General features: G+C 37.1%; 1 protein-coding gene across 2 annotated transcripts; it reads right to left on the reverse strand.

The window, feature by feature from the left end:
• Positions 1-456: 456 nt before the first annotated feature.
• On the reverse strand, positions 457-13,730 carry ZNF800 (zinc finger protein 800). Of its 2 annotated transcripts, XM_066318586.1 has the most exons (5): positions 13,626-13,730; positions 11,130-11,225; positions 7,610-7,753; positions 3,641-5,396; positions 457-2,227 (listed from the first exon to the last, which is right to left on the reverse strand). In XM_066318586.1, coding segments are annotated over exons 1-5 (2,058 nt in total). In that variant the 5' UTR covers positions 13,687-13,730; the 3' UTR covers positions 457-2,226. The 2 variants fall into 2 exon arrangements, with proteins under 2 accessions (XP_066174683.1, XP_066174682.1); XM_066318585.1 differs by having other exon boundaries at positions 457-5,396.
• Between the last annotated feature and the right edge of the window lie 691 nt (positions 13,731-14,421).

Genomic DNA, 14,421 nt, shown 5'->3' on the forward strand with positions numbered 1-14,421 from the left:
CATGTATTTCAAGATGCAGATTACACACTTACCCAGAACAGACAGCAGAACCAGAAGGATAAAGTGAGAAATGAGCAGTTATTCTATCCCTATGTTTGCATTTTAATTTCCCAATCTTAAATCTGCAGGTACTTGGTAATATGACTTAAAACGCACTTACATTAATAGCCTAATGTCTTCTTTTATTAGAAAAAATAAGCAATGGTTATGACAGTTCCTTTTTATATCCAACCATGGAAACAAAGAACTTTCAGCAGCCATCAATGTTCTTTCCAATAGAAATCTAGGTAATCCTATTTTCTTGTAAAAAAAAAAATCCCCTCAGCATAGCCTATCTTCTTCAGTATTTTGTTCTAGAAGGGTAACAACAACCAGAGTTCCTCAGTTAAGGAAGAGAATCCTTTATAAGGAACAAAAGGCCAGTGTGAGCAGCGTTTGCCAAAAATACAACAAGGGTTGACCACCAGTGTGAAGTGTTTGCTCCACAAGTGCCAAATTTTTAATTAAAAAAAAAAAAAAACCAACAACATTTATTACAACAGAATATTACAAACAACTAGCTTCAATGATCAACAAATAAAACTTTACAAAACGCAAACGACGTCATTTCCGATTGTAGAGTGAGATATCCCAAGTTTACAAACACATCATCTTTTTGCTTATGCCCACTTTAAAAAAATCATTTCCAGTCTGCTTTATTTTCCATCAAATACAGTACATTTATCCAAACAAAAGCATGTACATTCAATATAGAACATTTTGAGCAAAGCTACAATCTCAGTTCCCATTCACAGTATTTTTAGTGCAATGCACTAACAGGGCCAAATAGTTCTCTCTATCCATAAAAGCATTTTTACTCCTGATCTTGTGATCAACATTTAGATATATTTTATACAAAAAAAGTATATATGAACATGAGGCACCTCCCTAAGTAAGGGAGTGAACCGATATAAAAAACATGGTATTTCTTCTGATGTACAATACCTTTCAAATTGTAGCAATTTGACACAAATCACTAAACAAAATATTTTCTAAAAGGTAAAAAAATAAAAAATAAACAAACAAAAACCAAACAAAAAAACCCCAAACAACAAAAAAACCCCCAAACAAAACCCATGATCGCATGAAACCTGCCAAGAACTTTATAATGGTAGGCATGCAACTGTTTCACTACAATCTTGATTAAAAGGTTAAAAAAAGGTATCTAAAACATCTTCCAATTACAAAGTCAAGTGATACCCATAGTGGTCATTTATGATTTTGAGAGAAAATATATTTTGAGTTTCTCCCAAACTATCCTCCCTTTTTTATTAATATTTAATGAAAAAAAAGCTACCATTATAAGTGGTTGTGCACAGATTGTCTATAATACATCAGCAAATATTCACTACCTTCATATTAACATTAGTGTGTTGATCTTTCAAAAATAAACTGAAAAAATAAACTGCAACTATCATTAAAGTGCTTGTGTACAATTTTTTTTTAAAAAAATTAAAGAATAGAGGAATGTGGATATTCTTGTAAACTTCCTAGATGTTTACAAATTTTTTCCTATCAACCACATATGGAAATAAAATGGAGATCTTTGAAGTAACTTCAGCACAGTGAAATTCAGAATGTCCCTGAACTGGGCAATTAGTCAATATGAACAAACTGAATTTACGGCAAATACTAAAAATCAGTAGAATTCAGCCAATAAACACGACATTGTTTGCTCTCATACATTCATTTGTAACAAATTTAAAACAGGATATAACGCAACATTTACCAAAGTTGGATATCACATCAAAGCTTGAGCTGTCCATCAATTAGTACTACCAGAGAGGACCAGTATATGCATGATGAGTTTTCTGAAGATTTCCTAAATGAGGAAAAAAAATCACCTTCTTCCAAAGCTGCTGCTCATTAACTTGTCTCTGGTATACACTTTTTCAGTTTCAGGAAGTTTGTTCTATACTGGGTCAAACTACAACTGCATAGAGGTAACTGCTAATTTAGAAGCATGTGCATTTCACTTCAACTATTTCAGTGTTTTGGGAAGTGGTGCTGTCCTACAAGCAGTCAGAATGATTATTAACATAATAAGAAATAAAAAAAAAAAAACAGCTTATGAAAGTATTTCCTCCTTATTAGTACCATTATCAAGAATTAGCAATTCCAACAACAAACTCAAGTCTTTTTTTCATTCAAATGAACTTCAAACTTCCCGAACATCACTTGCACCTATCTGAAGAGAAATGGGAATAAATTAAAACTTTGAGTTTACCCATATAATTCTGGTTTAAACTAAACAACATAAATAATTTAAAAGGTTAAATTTTTAATTCTTATTCAAAATGCAGAAGTCACTCCCTCTCCAGAATTCAGCATAATTCAGGGTTCCACTCAGTTCATTTTTGAAGTTCTGCCTAATTTGGTCAGGATTTATTGTTAAGTCACAAAAGCACCACATCACAATTTAACGTAACTAGGTGGCTATTCACTGTGAAAGCTGAACTCAAATCAAATCACCTCCCAGAAAATAGCATTTCAGAGTTGAAATACAGAACAAGGCACAGATACTTAGTTTTCTTTTTACCAAATATGTTAGAAAGATGATTCAGAATAAGGATGATTCAGAATAAGGATGCTCAAAACTACTACAAGTATCACTGCAGTCTCTCTTCACCATATTTTTGTACAATCCCCAACCTTCAGCAATTAGTTGGTCATTTTGAAAGACAAAGTGACTGCACACAAATATTTTCTTTTTTTTAAAAGGTCCTCTAAAAATAGGCCACCTTTAACGTGAAGGCTGTGGAAAACTGAATAACTACAAATACAACCCCTCCAAGTGTAAAAAAATCCCAGAGTACCATGTAAGCAGAAGTTTAGAAAATTCTAGGCCAGACTTCAATACACATAGATGCTTAAAGCAAAAAAACTTTGATAAGATTTGAACAATTTAAAAAATTTAATGACTGCAAGTCCCCAAACCCGGGCTTATATAAATAAGCATTAAAAGAATGAAATTCTGAATTGGATGACTTCAGAAGTATTTGCAGGCACCTAACCCATAATGATTTTAAATCAAAGTGATTAAGCAACCAAATTACATTTTCAAAATCTGTTCTATGCACTTTTGTTGACAGTGTGTAGGCAATACACATTAAAATAAAATGTAAATTCACAAATGCTAATTCCAGTAAGTTCATAGAGATTTTTTTCTGTTATCAGCTTTTAGTTTAGTACTTTTAGTACTTCTTCAAGTGGTCACAGCAAAGTTAATTAAATGAGTTAACTTATTCACACCGAACAAAATTATTGTTAATCTTAAAAAATTACTATTTTAAATATGTATGTATATTAGCTTGATTACAAGAGATGCCTTAAGACAGTTTTAAGAGTTGACTTAGTACAGTTTAATCTACATTCCATCTTTCTACAATGACAAATTTAAACTCTTTTCCAAAATGCTAAAAAAAACCAAACAAACGAACAAATTTGACATCTACTTTTGCATTTAAGTCACTAAACCATAAAATCTATGGGAAAATCTGTTTTTGGCAATAAATCATCAACAGCAAAAGAAATGCAGTGGTATATTGTTGGGGTTTTCTTTAAAAAAAAAAAAAGGACAAAACACTTTCTTTTTCCTCACCAGACAACAGCTTTAGATCTTGTACTTCTGCCTTTGGTTTTACTTTCTTCAGGTGAATGAGATGCATTTGCTTTGTGGGTTTTCTTATGATGTTCTAGAAAAGCTTTTCTGGCAAATGCTTTCCCACATTTATTGCATCGGTGCAGAGAAAAGTTTTTCGTCACTTTCACTTCAATGCCAACATCAGCTCCTTCGTACTTTTTATTGGGAGAATTCGAGGTGACATCCTGTTTTGAACCAATCTGTTTTGTTTCCTCCCTCTGAGAGCCTCTTTTTGTCACCTTATTTAGAACAAGATCAATTGGCTTCTTTATGGCTCTAATTTCTAAACTTGCAGTTATTTTCCCAAGGTAGCGAGGGGACTTTTTATGAACCACGGTGATGTGTCTGATCACATCCCGCTTGCGGCGCGTCTCGTAAGAGCAGAGCGGACACCTGTAGTACTTAACATAAATATTGTTTCCATCTGTGTGTAACTCAATGTGCTTTGTTAAATTCTGCTTAGAAGTAAATTGGCGCTTACAGAGTTTACAGTAAAGCTGCTTGAAGTCAAAGCCAGCTGAAAGTTTGGGCTTCCTGGTTTTTTGCTGGCCACCTGCAGCAGATGCATTGGTTGATTTAGGGGTTGATTTAGGGGTTGATTTGCAGGTTGATTTACTGGTTGATTTAGAAGTTGATTTAGGGTTTTCAGGGTCCTGTTTAACCTTATTTTTCTGTGCCGATGGTGTGTTCTTTTTCTCATTTGAATGATTTGTTCCCTTTAATTCATTCTGTGGAGAAAGCGCAATGGAAGGGGGTGAAGGTTCTACAGAAGCTGCTGGTTCAACTTTTATTTCTGTGCCATTGGTAGCATTGTTGGGCCCTTTCTCTCTTTTAGAGTTCTTTCCAGAAAGAGTTATCTTGTGAACAATTTGCATATGCCTTTTCAGCATTATTTGTGAACTATATTTTCTCTTGCACAGAAGGCATTTGCATGCACTTAAATTGTATTCAGCTTTTGAAGACGACTTTTGTTTTCTGGTCTTAAAAGATTTTTTAGCAGAATCTGTATCCAAGAACAAAGGTTGCCCAGGCTTTGTAGCTATATCAGGAGTAATGGAATCCCTTCTTAATCCTCTATGAACTTCATCAAAATGCCTTCTTACATTGGCTTTTGTGGCAAATGATTTATAACACACAGGACAACTTCTGCCTAATGTTACAAGAACATTCTTATTTCGTCCTTTTGCAGAGCACTGGTTCAGTTTCTTTTTTGTTTCTATGTACTTCTTTAGCTCCTCCATCTTTTTTTTGTGTACTTTTCGAATGTGCCGGCGTACACTGCGTCTTGAATGAAATTCCTTCCTACAGAGGCAACAAATCAACTGGTGGCCATAATCAGAATTATCCAGAGAGTCCAAGTCAGGATTTATTGCTGGTGGCTGCTCTTCAGGAGTAGGTATCACCTTGTTGGTAACAGGATCAGCAGGAGGTAATTCTACAGCCTCCCCAGATGGGACTGGGGCTGGAGCTGAAACAGTCTTGGGTTGTTCAGTGCTGGGTTCCTGTATCTGTGCTGGAGCATGATCGGGGCTATGGCTACTTTCTGTGTTCTCATCTGGGCTATCAGTCCTTGACACATATTGAAATACAGCATTTTGGTTAGTTTCTATAGGTTCCAATGTAATGATATATTCTTGCTTATCTACCCTTGGATAGATTGCTTCAAGAAGGTCATTTATGGCTTGACTCTGCTTATCTTTTGTATCTGGGAGGTCTGTGAAAAGAGGAAAAAAGGTACTTTTTAATGATTTGGTAATTTCCAATTATTTAGATTTCAAAGTAGCTTTTAACCACTATGTGAATTCAGTCTCCAAATTTCCACAAATCCTCTTTTGTACTCTCTGAACACTCAGAGGCTTTGAGTAATCATTACAAGTTGCCTTTTTATTAAAAGCCGAAATCGGAAATAACCCTCCTGGCGTACTGATGTGAAAGCCACCTGAACTAAAAATTTGTATGAGTGGAATTAAGCTGGTCTTTAAAAAACTGTATCAATTGCAAAAATAACATCATTCGACTGAGCTTGTTCTGCAGGTGTGCAACTAAGCCTGAAGTATCATTAAAAACCGATTTTCCCACTGTGGGACACAGGCACTCTCAATAAAGGAACCTAATTCTGGAAATAAGCTCTTCTCTGTGAATTCTGAACAATCCTTACCAAAGAATGAAACATCTGTGTAACCTGAGCAGTGCATGAAGATATAAGTAGATAATATTTTACAGGTTTCAGTAATACTCTCTTTTGAAATGCCAAATTAGTTCAGTGCTCTAGTTCCCAGTGTGACACTCAAAGCATCTGCAATGGCACAACTAGGAAGCTGGGGTCCTAGAGCAAAAAGGTAAAGCACTGAGATGACACAGCTCAAATTATTGTGAATAATTTTAAAGATGTGAGTCCTGGTGACTGCTAATTAAAACCCCACAGTCAGAGTTATTCCTTCCACACACCCAGCAATACATGGAAAGTGTCAGTACAAAAAAATAGGCTGTTTTGTTGCTCCAACCCCATTTTTTAACACTGAATTTTTAACAGCTTTTACAGTCAGTTTCAAATGAGCCTCTCTATATAGTTTTTACCAAGAATAAAAAGTCCTTCCTATTTTACAGCACCTTTTAAGACTACTTCGTGACTACATTGAGTGCACGAATTTTACACCATGGTGTGCTGAACTTTTATTCCTGCCTCTTGTCCACTACCTTTTATTTCATAACAAAACTCCCACTTAGTTCAATAACTATACTCAATTTTATATAAAGCACAAGTATTTATACAGTCTAATTCAGAGTGTGTAGTTTTGTTCCTTTTATTTGCACCTCTGATAGTGAACAGTGGAAGTTATTTTGTCTGTTACTTGCACATTATCTCATATTAACATAGAAAGTTAATCAGAAAGTTAAATGAAGGTGAGAATGCCAGGTGCTGGACATAAAGTCTTTCCTCAGAGTAATGTTACTTTGCTTAGAAACTATTTCATCTAAAGTTACATACACTTCTAACCTTGCTTTGAAACTACGAGTCACCCCCACTCACAAAGAAGCTCTGTGACTCCAACTGGCCAAGCAAACTCGTTTGAGAAAGGTGACAGGACCAGTGTTTTCACCTTCTCCTTTCAGCTGACACCAACTTTACTTAGATTAACAAAATGTCATCACTGGAATGAGACTGTAATAAATTTCTTTTTCCATTAAAAAATACAGTTCTTGGCTTTTTCCTCACCATTTAAGTTTGTTCTTTTACTAATAAAGTTTATTTTTCTATCACGAAGAGGTTGAGCTAGGCATGATCACATAGAATATGTTAAAGCAGCACACACAGTGAAGTGAAGCAGGAGAAAAAGAGTAAGCATTATTTAAGCACAGATCCTTAAATAAAAGGGCAAACATTTAGTCTGTTTAATACTGAGTCAGAACAAAAGACTACATCCATGACACAAGCACTGAAAAGGCTTTCTTAGTACAGGAGAATATTAAAGATATTGACCCAGGTCACTCCACAGGAGCACCCAAAGTCCATCAGAGCTCTGATGGCCTAAAACGGAAACATCCTATAAGAGCCACTGTTTTCCATGAGATTAGTTTCCCAGTCTTCTGACATGTTTTTGGTATCTTTCAAAGTAAAAGACAGACAGGAAAGAAAAAGGGGAAGAGGGAATAGAAAGTGTTAAGAGTGACACTTAATTGAAAGGCTAGATGTATAAACTAGCTATCTAATTATGATATTGGCATGGCTCTTGGTTGTTAATTCATATAAAGTTCATTGCTGTAGCTTCTTCAGTAACATAAAAGAGATCCACGTATGTTACTGCAGAAATTTAGATCCATCTCTTTCTGCATTTTCCTTTCAGGTATGTTTCTGTAAATGGTAAAGAAAGATAAGTTTTTCAACTTCACATAGCTTTATTAAACACTTAAATGAATAAGACTTACTATCATCCATCTGAAGACTTGGAGGACAGTAAAACTTTTTATGAGTAATTAAATTTGGTAATCCTCTGAAGAGACTCCGGCACAGTTTACACTCAAAAATGGTGTCCACATCTTTTAACAAGATATGTTTAAGTTGTTTCGTTCCTGTAATAAAAGAAATATTACACTTAAGGAAAGCTTTCTGTTCATCTCTTAATTCACATCATCCCATGAAGAGCATGAATAATAATTACAAAAGCATTTTATCTTTTGTTAAAGCTCCTTCATTTGTAGTCTAAGTTTATGATACATGCTCCAAATTTCACTGTGAAGACAAGACTAAGATTAAAAAACCCCCTGAGAGTTACACACATTACAGTTTACAGAGAAAGATTTACAATAAAAACCAACACCTAACATCAGGAAAGAGTTCTTACTACAGTACTTAGTTATTGCAATACAACTGCCCAATAGGAAAGAATAAGCACCCAGAGCATTTAAAGAAGCCTGTAGTATTTCTTCTTTAGGGTTATCCTACAGTGCTAAGAAAACAAGACACATACTGCTTTTTCACATAGAAATGGCACCTGGTAAGGCAAAAAAAGCATAAAAGAGACCAAAGAGAATAACTAACAGGTCAAGAAATGTTACGACATGTAAATATTGGACCCAAGTCTAAAGATGATGACACTTAGGCAAGATAGTAGAAATGCAGGCATATTTTCAGTCTCATGGAAGGAAAATACATACAACTTAAATCTGAAAACATTATTAAAACATAGAGAGCATGATAAAATATGCCAGCTTTCCTGACTATTATGCACTGTATACAAACACAGTTAGATGTAGCATTGTTAAAGTATTTCAGCTCCTGTCATTTTCTTACACTTCAAACTTACTCCTTCACTTCTCATCTCATGAAATTATGAATGTAAGGCCTAAAATTAGCAACAGATTACTAAATGATGCTTACCCACACCAAATTAGAAAGGAGCACTACTTAACCGAATTCAGCAACTTTATCTGTCTTGATTTTTCTTAGAATTTAATTACCCCAAATGAATCAAACACAAAAAAAATATAACAAAACTGGACCATGAATAAATAATATCAAGCACCTATGGAACAGCAGCAGCAGGACATTCTTCAAGCTGAACTACAAAGTCAAGTATTCTGTCATCCCATCACATTTCTCTTAAGAATTCCTTTCAAAGATTAAACTCAGAGTCACACTGTAGAACTATTTTCTAAATTAAAACTTTTCAAATATTAGTGATTTCATAATAGGCATTAGTTCTTCAATACAAATGGGCCTTCCCAAGAAAGCTTATTTTTTGGTGCAATAGTAGTACTACAAAGCTTTTTAAATCCGAGTTTCACAAAGGACAGTGTCTTCTTCATTACCTTAAAAATGGTATCCAAACTTGACTGCCTGAGGCTACCACAGGCTCTGTCCCCTAGATGCCTTCCCAAGCCATATCCACTGCTCTTCCTTCAAGTGTTACTAACCTCACCTTCATTTGACCTGCATTTTTACAAACAGACTACTGGACAAATATTTAGATATAAGAACAAATAAAAATCGTAGAGAGTTCCTTCCAAAAGCAAGTTGTTTACTCAGATCTCACCAATGAATATTTGAATTTCTGCATATAAAGAAAACCCAGCTGAACAAAACTGAAGATGCTCCATGTAGATAAAATTCCATGCTGTTCATGCATGCCCTAGCCACAAACTTCAGTCTCAAAAATATAAAAAAAAAATTCTCCTATTACCCAATTAAGGGACTTACAGGCTCCTCATTCTCTCCCCTGTTATATTAGTATTCAGTCTCCTGTTCAGGACTGAAATGGTTTTTTTCCAATACAAATTACTGGATTTAAGAATTACTAGATGAGAATAAATGATTTGTGGTATATTGGAGATCATACTATATGCCATGGTAGCCACTCTGGCTTCAAATCATCCTTATGCAACTGTGAAACTTTTCACAGGTGGCAATAAAGAAAAATAAATGGTCCTTTCAAATTAAACTGTAGACATTCAGAAACTTCTGGAAACAGCAAAAAAAATTTAAAACATCCACTGGTTTTGTGGACCCAGAGGAAAACGAAATCATCTCCTTATTCTTCACCAACTGCAGATTGTGGCAACAAGTCAATCTTCTGAAAGTATATGTTGCCTCCAGCTTACTGGAGAAGACAGACTGAAGTCTTCTCTATTTTGTAGTTACAGCTAATACTGATGGCAATGCAGGTGATACCTGTCAAATTCTGTTAATGTTTGTAAATGTTGATGCTAGAATAACTTCAAAGTCACAAGAAATCAGTAGAGAACACCAATCATAAGTATCTCTCCATTAGAAATACCTAAATTTATGCCTTTTGCAAACAGGGGTTTTTTTTTTAGAAAAAAAAGATTTAATTTCACTTTTTTATTCTTAATGCTTTGAATGACAGAAGCTTTCGATAAAATTACTTCAATAGCTATGTACTCTGTCTTAAATTTCCATTCCTTTACCGCAAGAATCAAATAGTCTCTTTCCATAATGAAATGTTGCTTGCTCAAAACTAGCCAGTAAAATCTTTGTCTAAGTCCTCTTGTCTTCTGTCCAACCTCCCTGATGCAGGTGACTGATGATATCAAAGTAAGTTTTTCAGTTTAACACCTGCCAGTGAGGACAATCTGGAAGTAGCTCAAAGTACCTGCAGCTAGTTTGTGCTATTACCAGTAGATATTCCATTAATCTGCTTCAAGCCAAAGACTGTCACACATATCTGAGGCCTCAAGCAATCTCAAGCAAACTAAAAAAAAGATTACTAATGAATAATCTCACATCCTGTTTTTGTTTTAAGTTATTGAAATGCTCGTTTGAAACACTGTTGAAACACTGTGCCTTTTTACAAGACTCGGACCAGACACACATCCCATTGCACAGCAGCAGTGTTTTTATACATATTTCATATACTTAAAAGCTCTATGTGAAAAAAAAAAAAAAAAAACAAAAAAAACCCCTAGAAACATATATATAGTAGCATTTTAGACCAAGAGCTGTAAAATAAAATGTTTGGTTTGCCACATCAGAAGTGTAGAAACAGCCTGAAAACACTGAAGGTTTCAATCACCCCTGGCTTGCCTTTTCCAAAAGCTTAGCTGTTCATTGCTATGTAGTGCAACTCCCAAAATCAATCAAGGAACACCTTAAAAGGAATATGATAAAGCAATTTAAGACATTCAAGATAAAGTTTCTTCTTCACTTGAGGAGTTTTATGATGAACTCATTGATAATAGCAGCAGAAATGACACAAAGCAGAACAATAAACTTAACAATTAAGGTTTTTGAAGGATGACTATATAGCAGTATCTGCATCTTCATCACTTTCTATGAAAACTCTTATTAAAAGGAACACCGAATTCCAAAAATCTACAAATATTTTGCAAATATGCATTAAGTCATGTGCTGGTTATTTTAATACATTGAATAAACATAACTCTTTCCACAAGGCAGTGAACTTCTTAAGGGTCAGGCAAGGTTTCCTACCTGATCGAAAACACTCAATGATTTGTTGAATCCCAGACTTTGATGTTTGCAGAGGCTGCTGCAATAATGGAGGATCACCAGGTTCCAACAGATGCACTGAAATATATAAAAGGATAATAAGCCATCAGAAAACACTCAGGTGACTTCTGTGATTTAGGAATTTTCCATACAGACAGTAAACTAGCTAAAAAGAACAGCCAGGACTACAGTGAAAGTAGCCTTACTCTAAAATTTTCACTTACATTGAATTAAAAAACAGTCAACACTGAATTTTCCAGACACGATACTTTCTGACCACTTTAAAAAAAAAAATGTATTCAAAGCTACCTGTAACAAACACAGAAACATATAAATATATAGTACCAAACTAACTCACTAGAAATGTCCATCAATTTAAGTAATTCCTCAGAACAATCTACTTGCCTCCCACTGTTCAAACCAAACTACATGGACAAAAGACCATCACCAAATACTGTATCACCAGCGTTACCAAACACTTCACAGCACACTACATGGCTTCAATGTTGCCAGCATGCACTTAAAACATTGAAGCTAATTTAAAGCAGCAATGATGAGAAAAAAAAAAAAAGCACAAGCATAGCTTCATAGCATACACCAAAACCAACCCATCATAGTATTTTTAACCACAAAAACGACATTCAATAAACTCTTCAGGCTGAAAGAAACTGCTGACGGAATACTTCAATTCTGAGGTTTCACGCCACATCATATTCTTTGCAAAAGCTATTGAAACTAAAACATATATTAATCAGAATTTTTAGCCATTCCAATATGCAATATTTATGCACATGAAAATTAATAGCACTCTACTGCTGTATATAGATGTGGCAATTAAGCTTTGCCCAGAGGGAAACCCAAATTTAAAGGAATAAAAACATTTCTTGATGCATGTGTTTGCAAAATCAGTAGTTAGGTCTTCTTTTATATTTCTTATTGACTAAACAGCCAGCCTTGCACTTCATAAACTGTCTCCCACCTTAACCATTTGGTTTGATCTTAACTACATTTTAAGGTTTTCATTTCTAAATGAAGCACTGAGATGTCAAAGAAATTTATTTTTAATAAAGGCCAGTTGAGGCATAGTATAAAACTATTTAGAGATAATATGTGAAAAAGACTAAACAAATTTAGGAACACTGACAGGAACTGACAGGAACACTGAGCTAAAAGATAAAAGGTTATAAATAAATTCTAGCTGAAAAGAACATCAGGAAGCAAAACAGTGTAAAAAAGGACAAGAGAATGAACACTCCACTCAACTATCCTGGCCCCATAATACACTATTATATACACAAATACATAACAACCATGACAAATCAGCTCATCATTTGGGGATCTCTAAGATAATGACATATTGTGTTCTTCTAGTCTACTCCCTACACTCCAAAACAAAACATTTTGGTTTGTTTACAGCCTCTAATGTGCATGTACAGCACCTACTGACATCAAGAGGAATAACACAGGTAAAGCAGACCTAACACGTCACTGTTAATTTGTCAGGCAAGAAAAACATTTTCATTTCTTTGAGGCATTAGAACGACTCAAAACTATTTCATCATCAACACAGAGAAATGTTTCTATTAACTGAACAATATTTACACTCAAATTATATTTCACTAATAATCAAAGTCACTACGCTCACACTTTTATCTGTTAATTCCCCAAACTGATGCCCTTCTTCTCAAAACAAAAGTGAAAGCATCGAAATAGCATCTCCCTTTCAAAAACATAACTGAAAGCATCGAAGTAAACTCCATAACAAGGCAAAAAGAAACAAAATTGCCTTTAAAAATAACAATTACAATAGGCAGAATAGTATCAGAAGCAGCTAAAAGGTTGGCTGAACCTTCAGAATATTTATTACAGTTTCCACTCCTGGCACCTTTAATATTTATTACAGTTTCCACTCCTGGCACCTTTTGCATCACTCAGGCATGGAATGAAGAGGGTTGTTCTAAGACTTGGTGGGGTTTTTCTCCTCTGAGACAAAGATCCTCAATTTCACCACAGTTCACCAAAGAAGACAGAATAAAAATATAAACAACAAATGCAAATGACGGCCAGAAACACTACTGTACAAAAAAAAAAAAAAAAAAAAAAAGAAAAAAAAGAAAAAAAAAAAAAGAAAAAACAAACCACAACCCACAAAACACTCAAACCTGAGAACACTACACTTTTTGGAAACAAAACAGTCAATTGTCTTATGCAACTTCCTGCCTTCCTCTGCCCACTGCATCCAATGCCCATGCGGTGGCCTGAGGATTATCCCACATCCAGGATGCAAAATGTTCTCTTCCTGAAATCACTTTAAGCCAACAGTACAAGGATACAAAAAAACCCCACTTCCAAACAAAATCCAAACAGAAACTTTTTAGACCTAGAGCTGACACTAAGGATATACATTCGCAACCCTCGCAACAGTTTCTAGAGGCTTTTAAAGAGGGAGATGTGCAAAACAGCCGAAGCATCACACACCTGCCTCGCAGCATCCATGGTGATGGTGGTCAGTCTGACAACACTTGTCCCTCAGAGGCATTTTCCGTGCGCACGACTTATTTTCCTTCTACATCCAGCAGCTCGTTTCTGCTAAAACAAGCGAATTCGCTGTCACTGGAGAAGCACAAGCGCGCCAAGCCCGCGCACACACTTCCTAGGACCGGGCAGGCCGGAGGCAGCGGCACCGCCGGCGCAGGAGGAAAGTTCCCATTGTTTTCGGCAGGTCTCACGACGCCCCCTGCAAGGGCCGCGGCCAGCACGGCCCCGCTCCCGCGCCGCCGCCACCTGCGCCTCAGCCCCCGGCCCGGCCCCGCTCCGGCCCCACCTCGCAGCCTCGTCCCGCAGCCCCGACGGTGGCACGGCGTCCCCGGGCTCCCGCGGGGGAAAAAGCCGCGTCCCCGACAGCCCCGGGCCGCAGCGAAGCCGGAGCCCGAGCGGGGCGCGCCGCCACGCGCAGCCCGGCTGAGGGCAGCGCGGCCGCGGGTGACAGCGGGCGCTGACCGCGGCGCGGGCGCTGCGGGCCGGCCCTACCTGGAGAGGACGGGCGGCCTCCCCCTCCCCGGATTGAACAGCGCTCGCCCCCGTCCCGCCAGAGCGGCGGCCGCTGACCCCGGAGCCGGATGGGCACGGGGGCAGGAAGTGACTGCGGGCCCGGCGGCGCACAGTGCGCAGGCGCCGCGCTGCCCGCCCGGCCGCACAGGTGCCGGCGGCGGCCGCGGGACGGGCCCGGGGCGGCGGGGCGGCGGGGCGGCGGGGCGGCGGCCGGAGGGATGTG

Source organism: Sylvia atricapilla, chromosome 5 (assembly GCF_009819655.1).
Source record: "Sylvia atricapilla isolate bSylAtr1 chromosome 5, bSylAtr1.pri, whole genome shotgun sequence".
Classification (NCBI taxonomy): Eukaryota; Metazoa; Chordata; class Aves; order Passeriformes; family Sylviidae; genus Sylvia; species Sylvia atricapilla.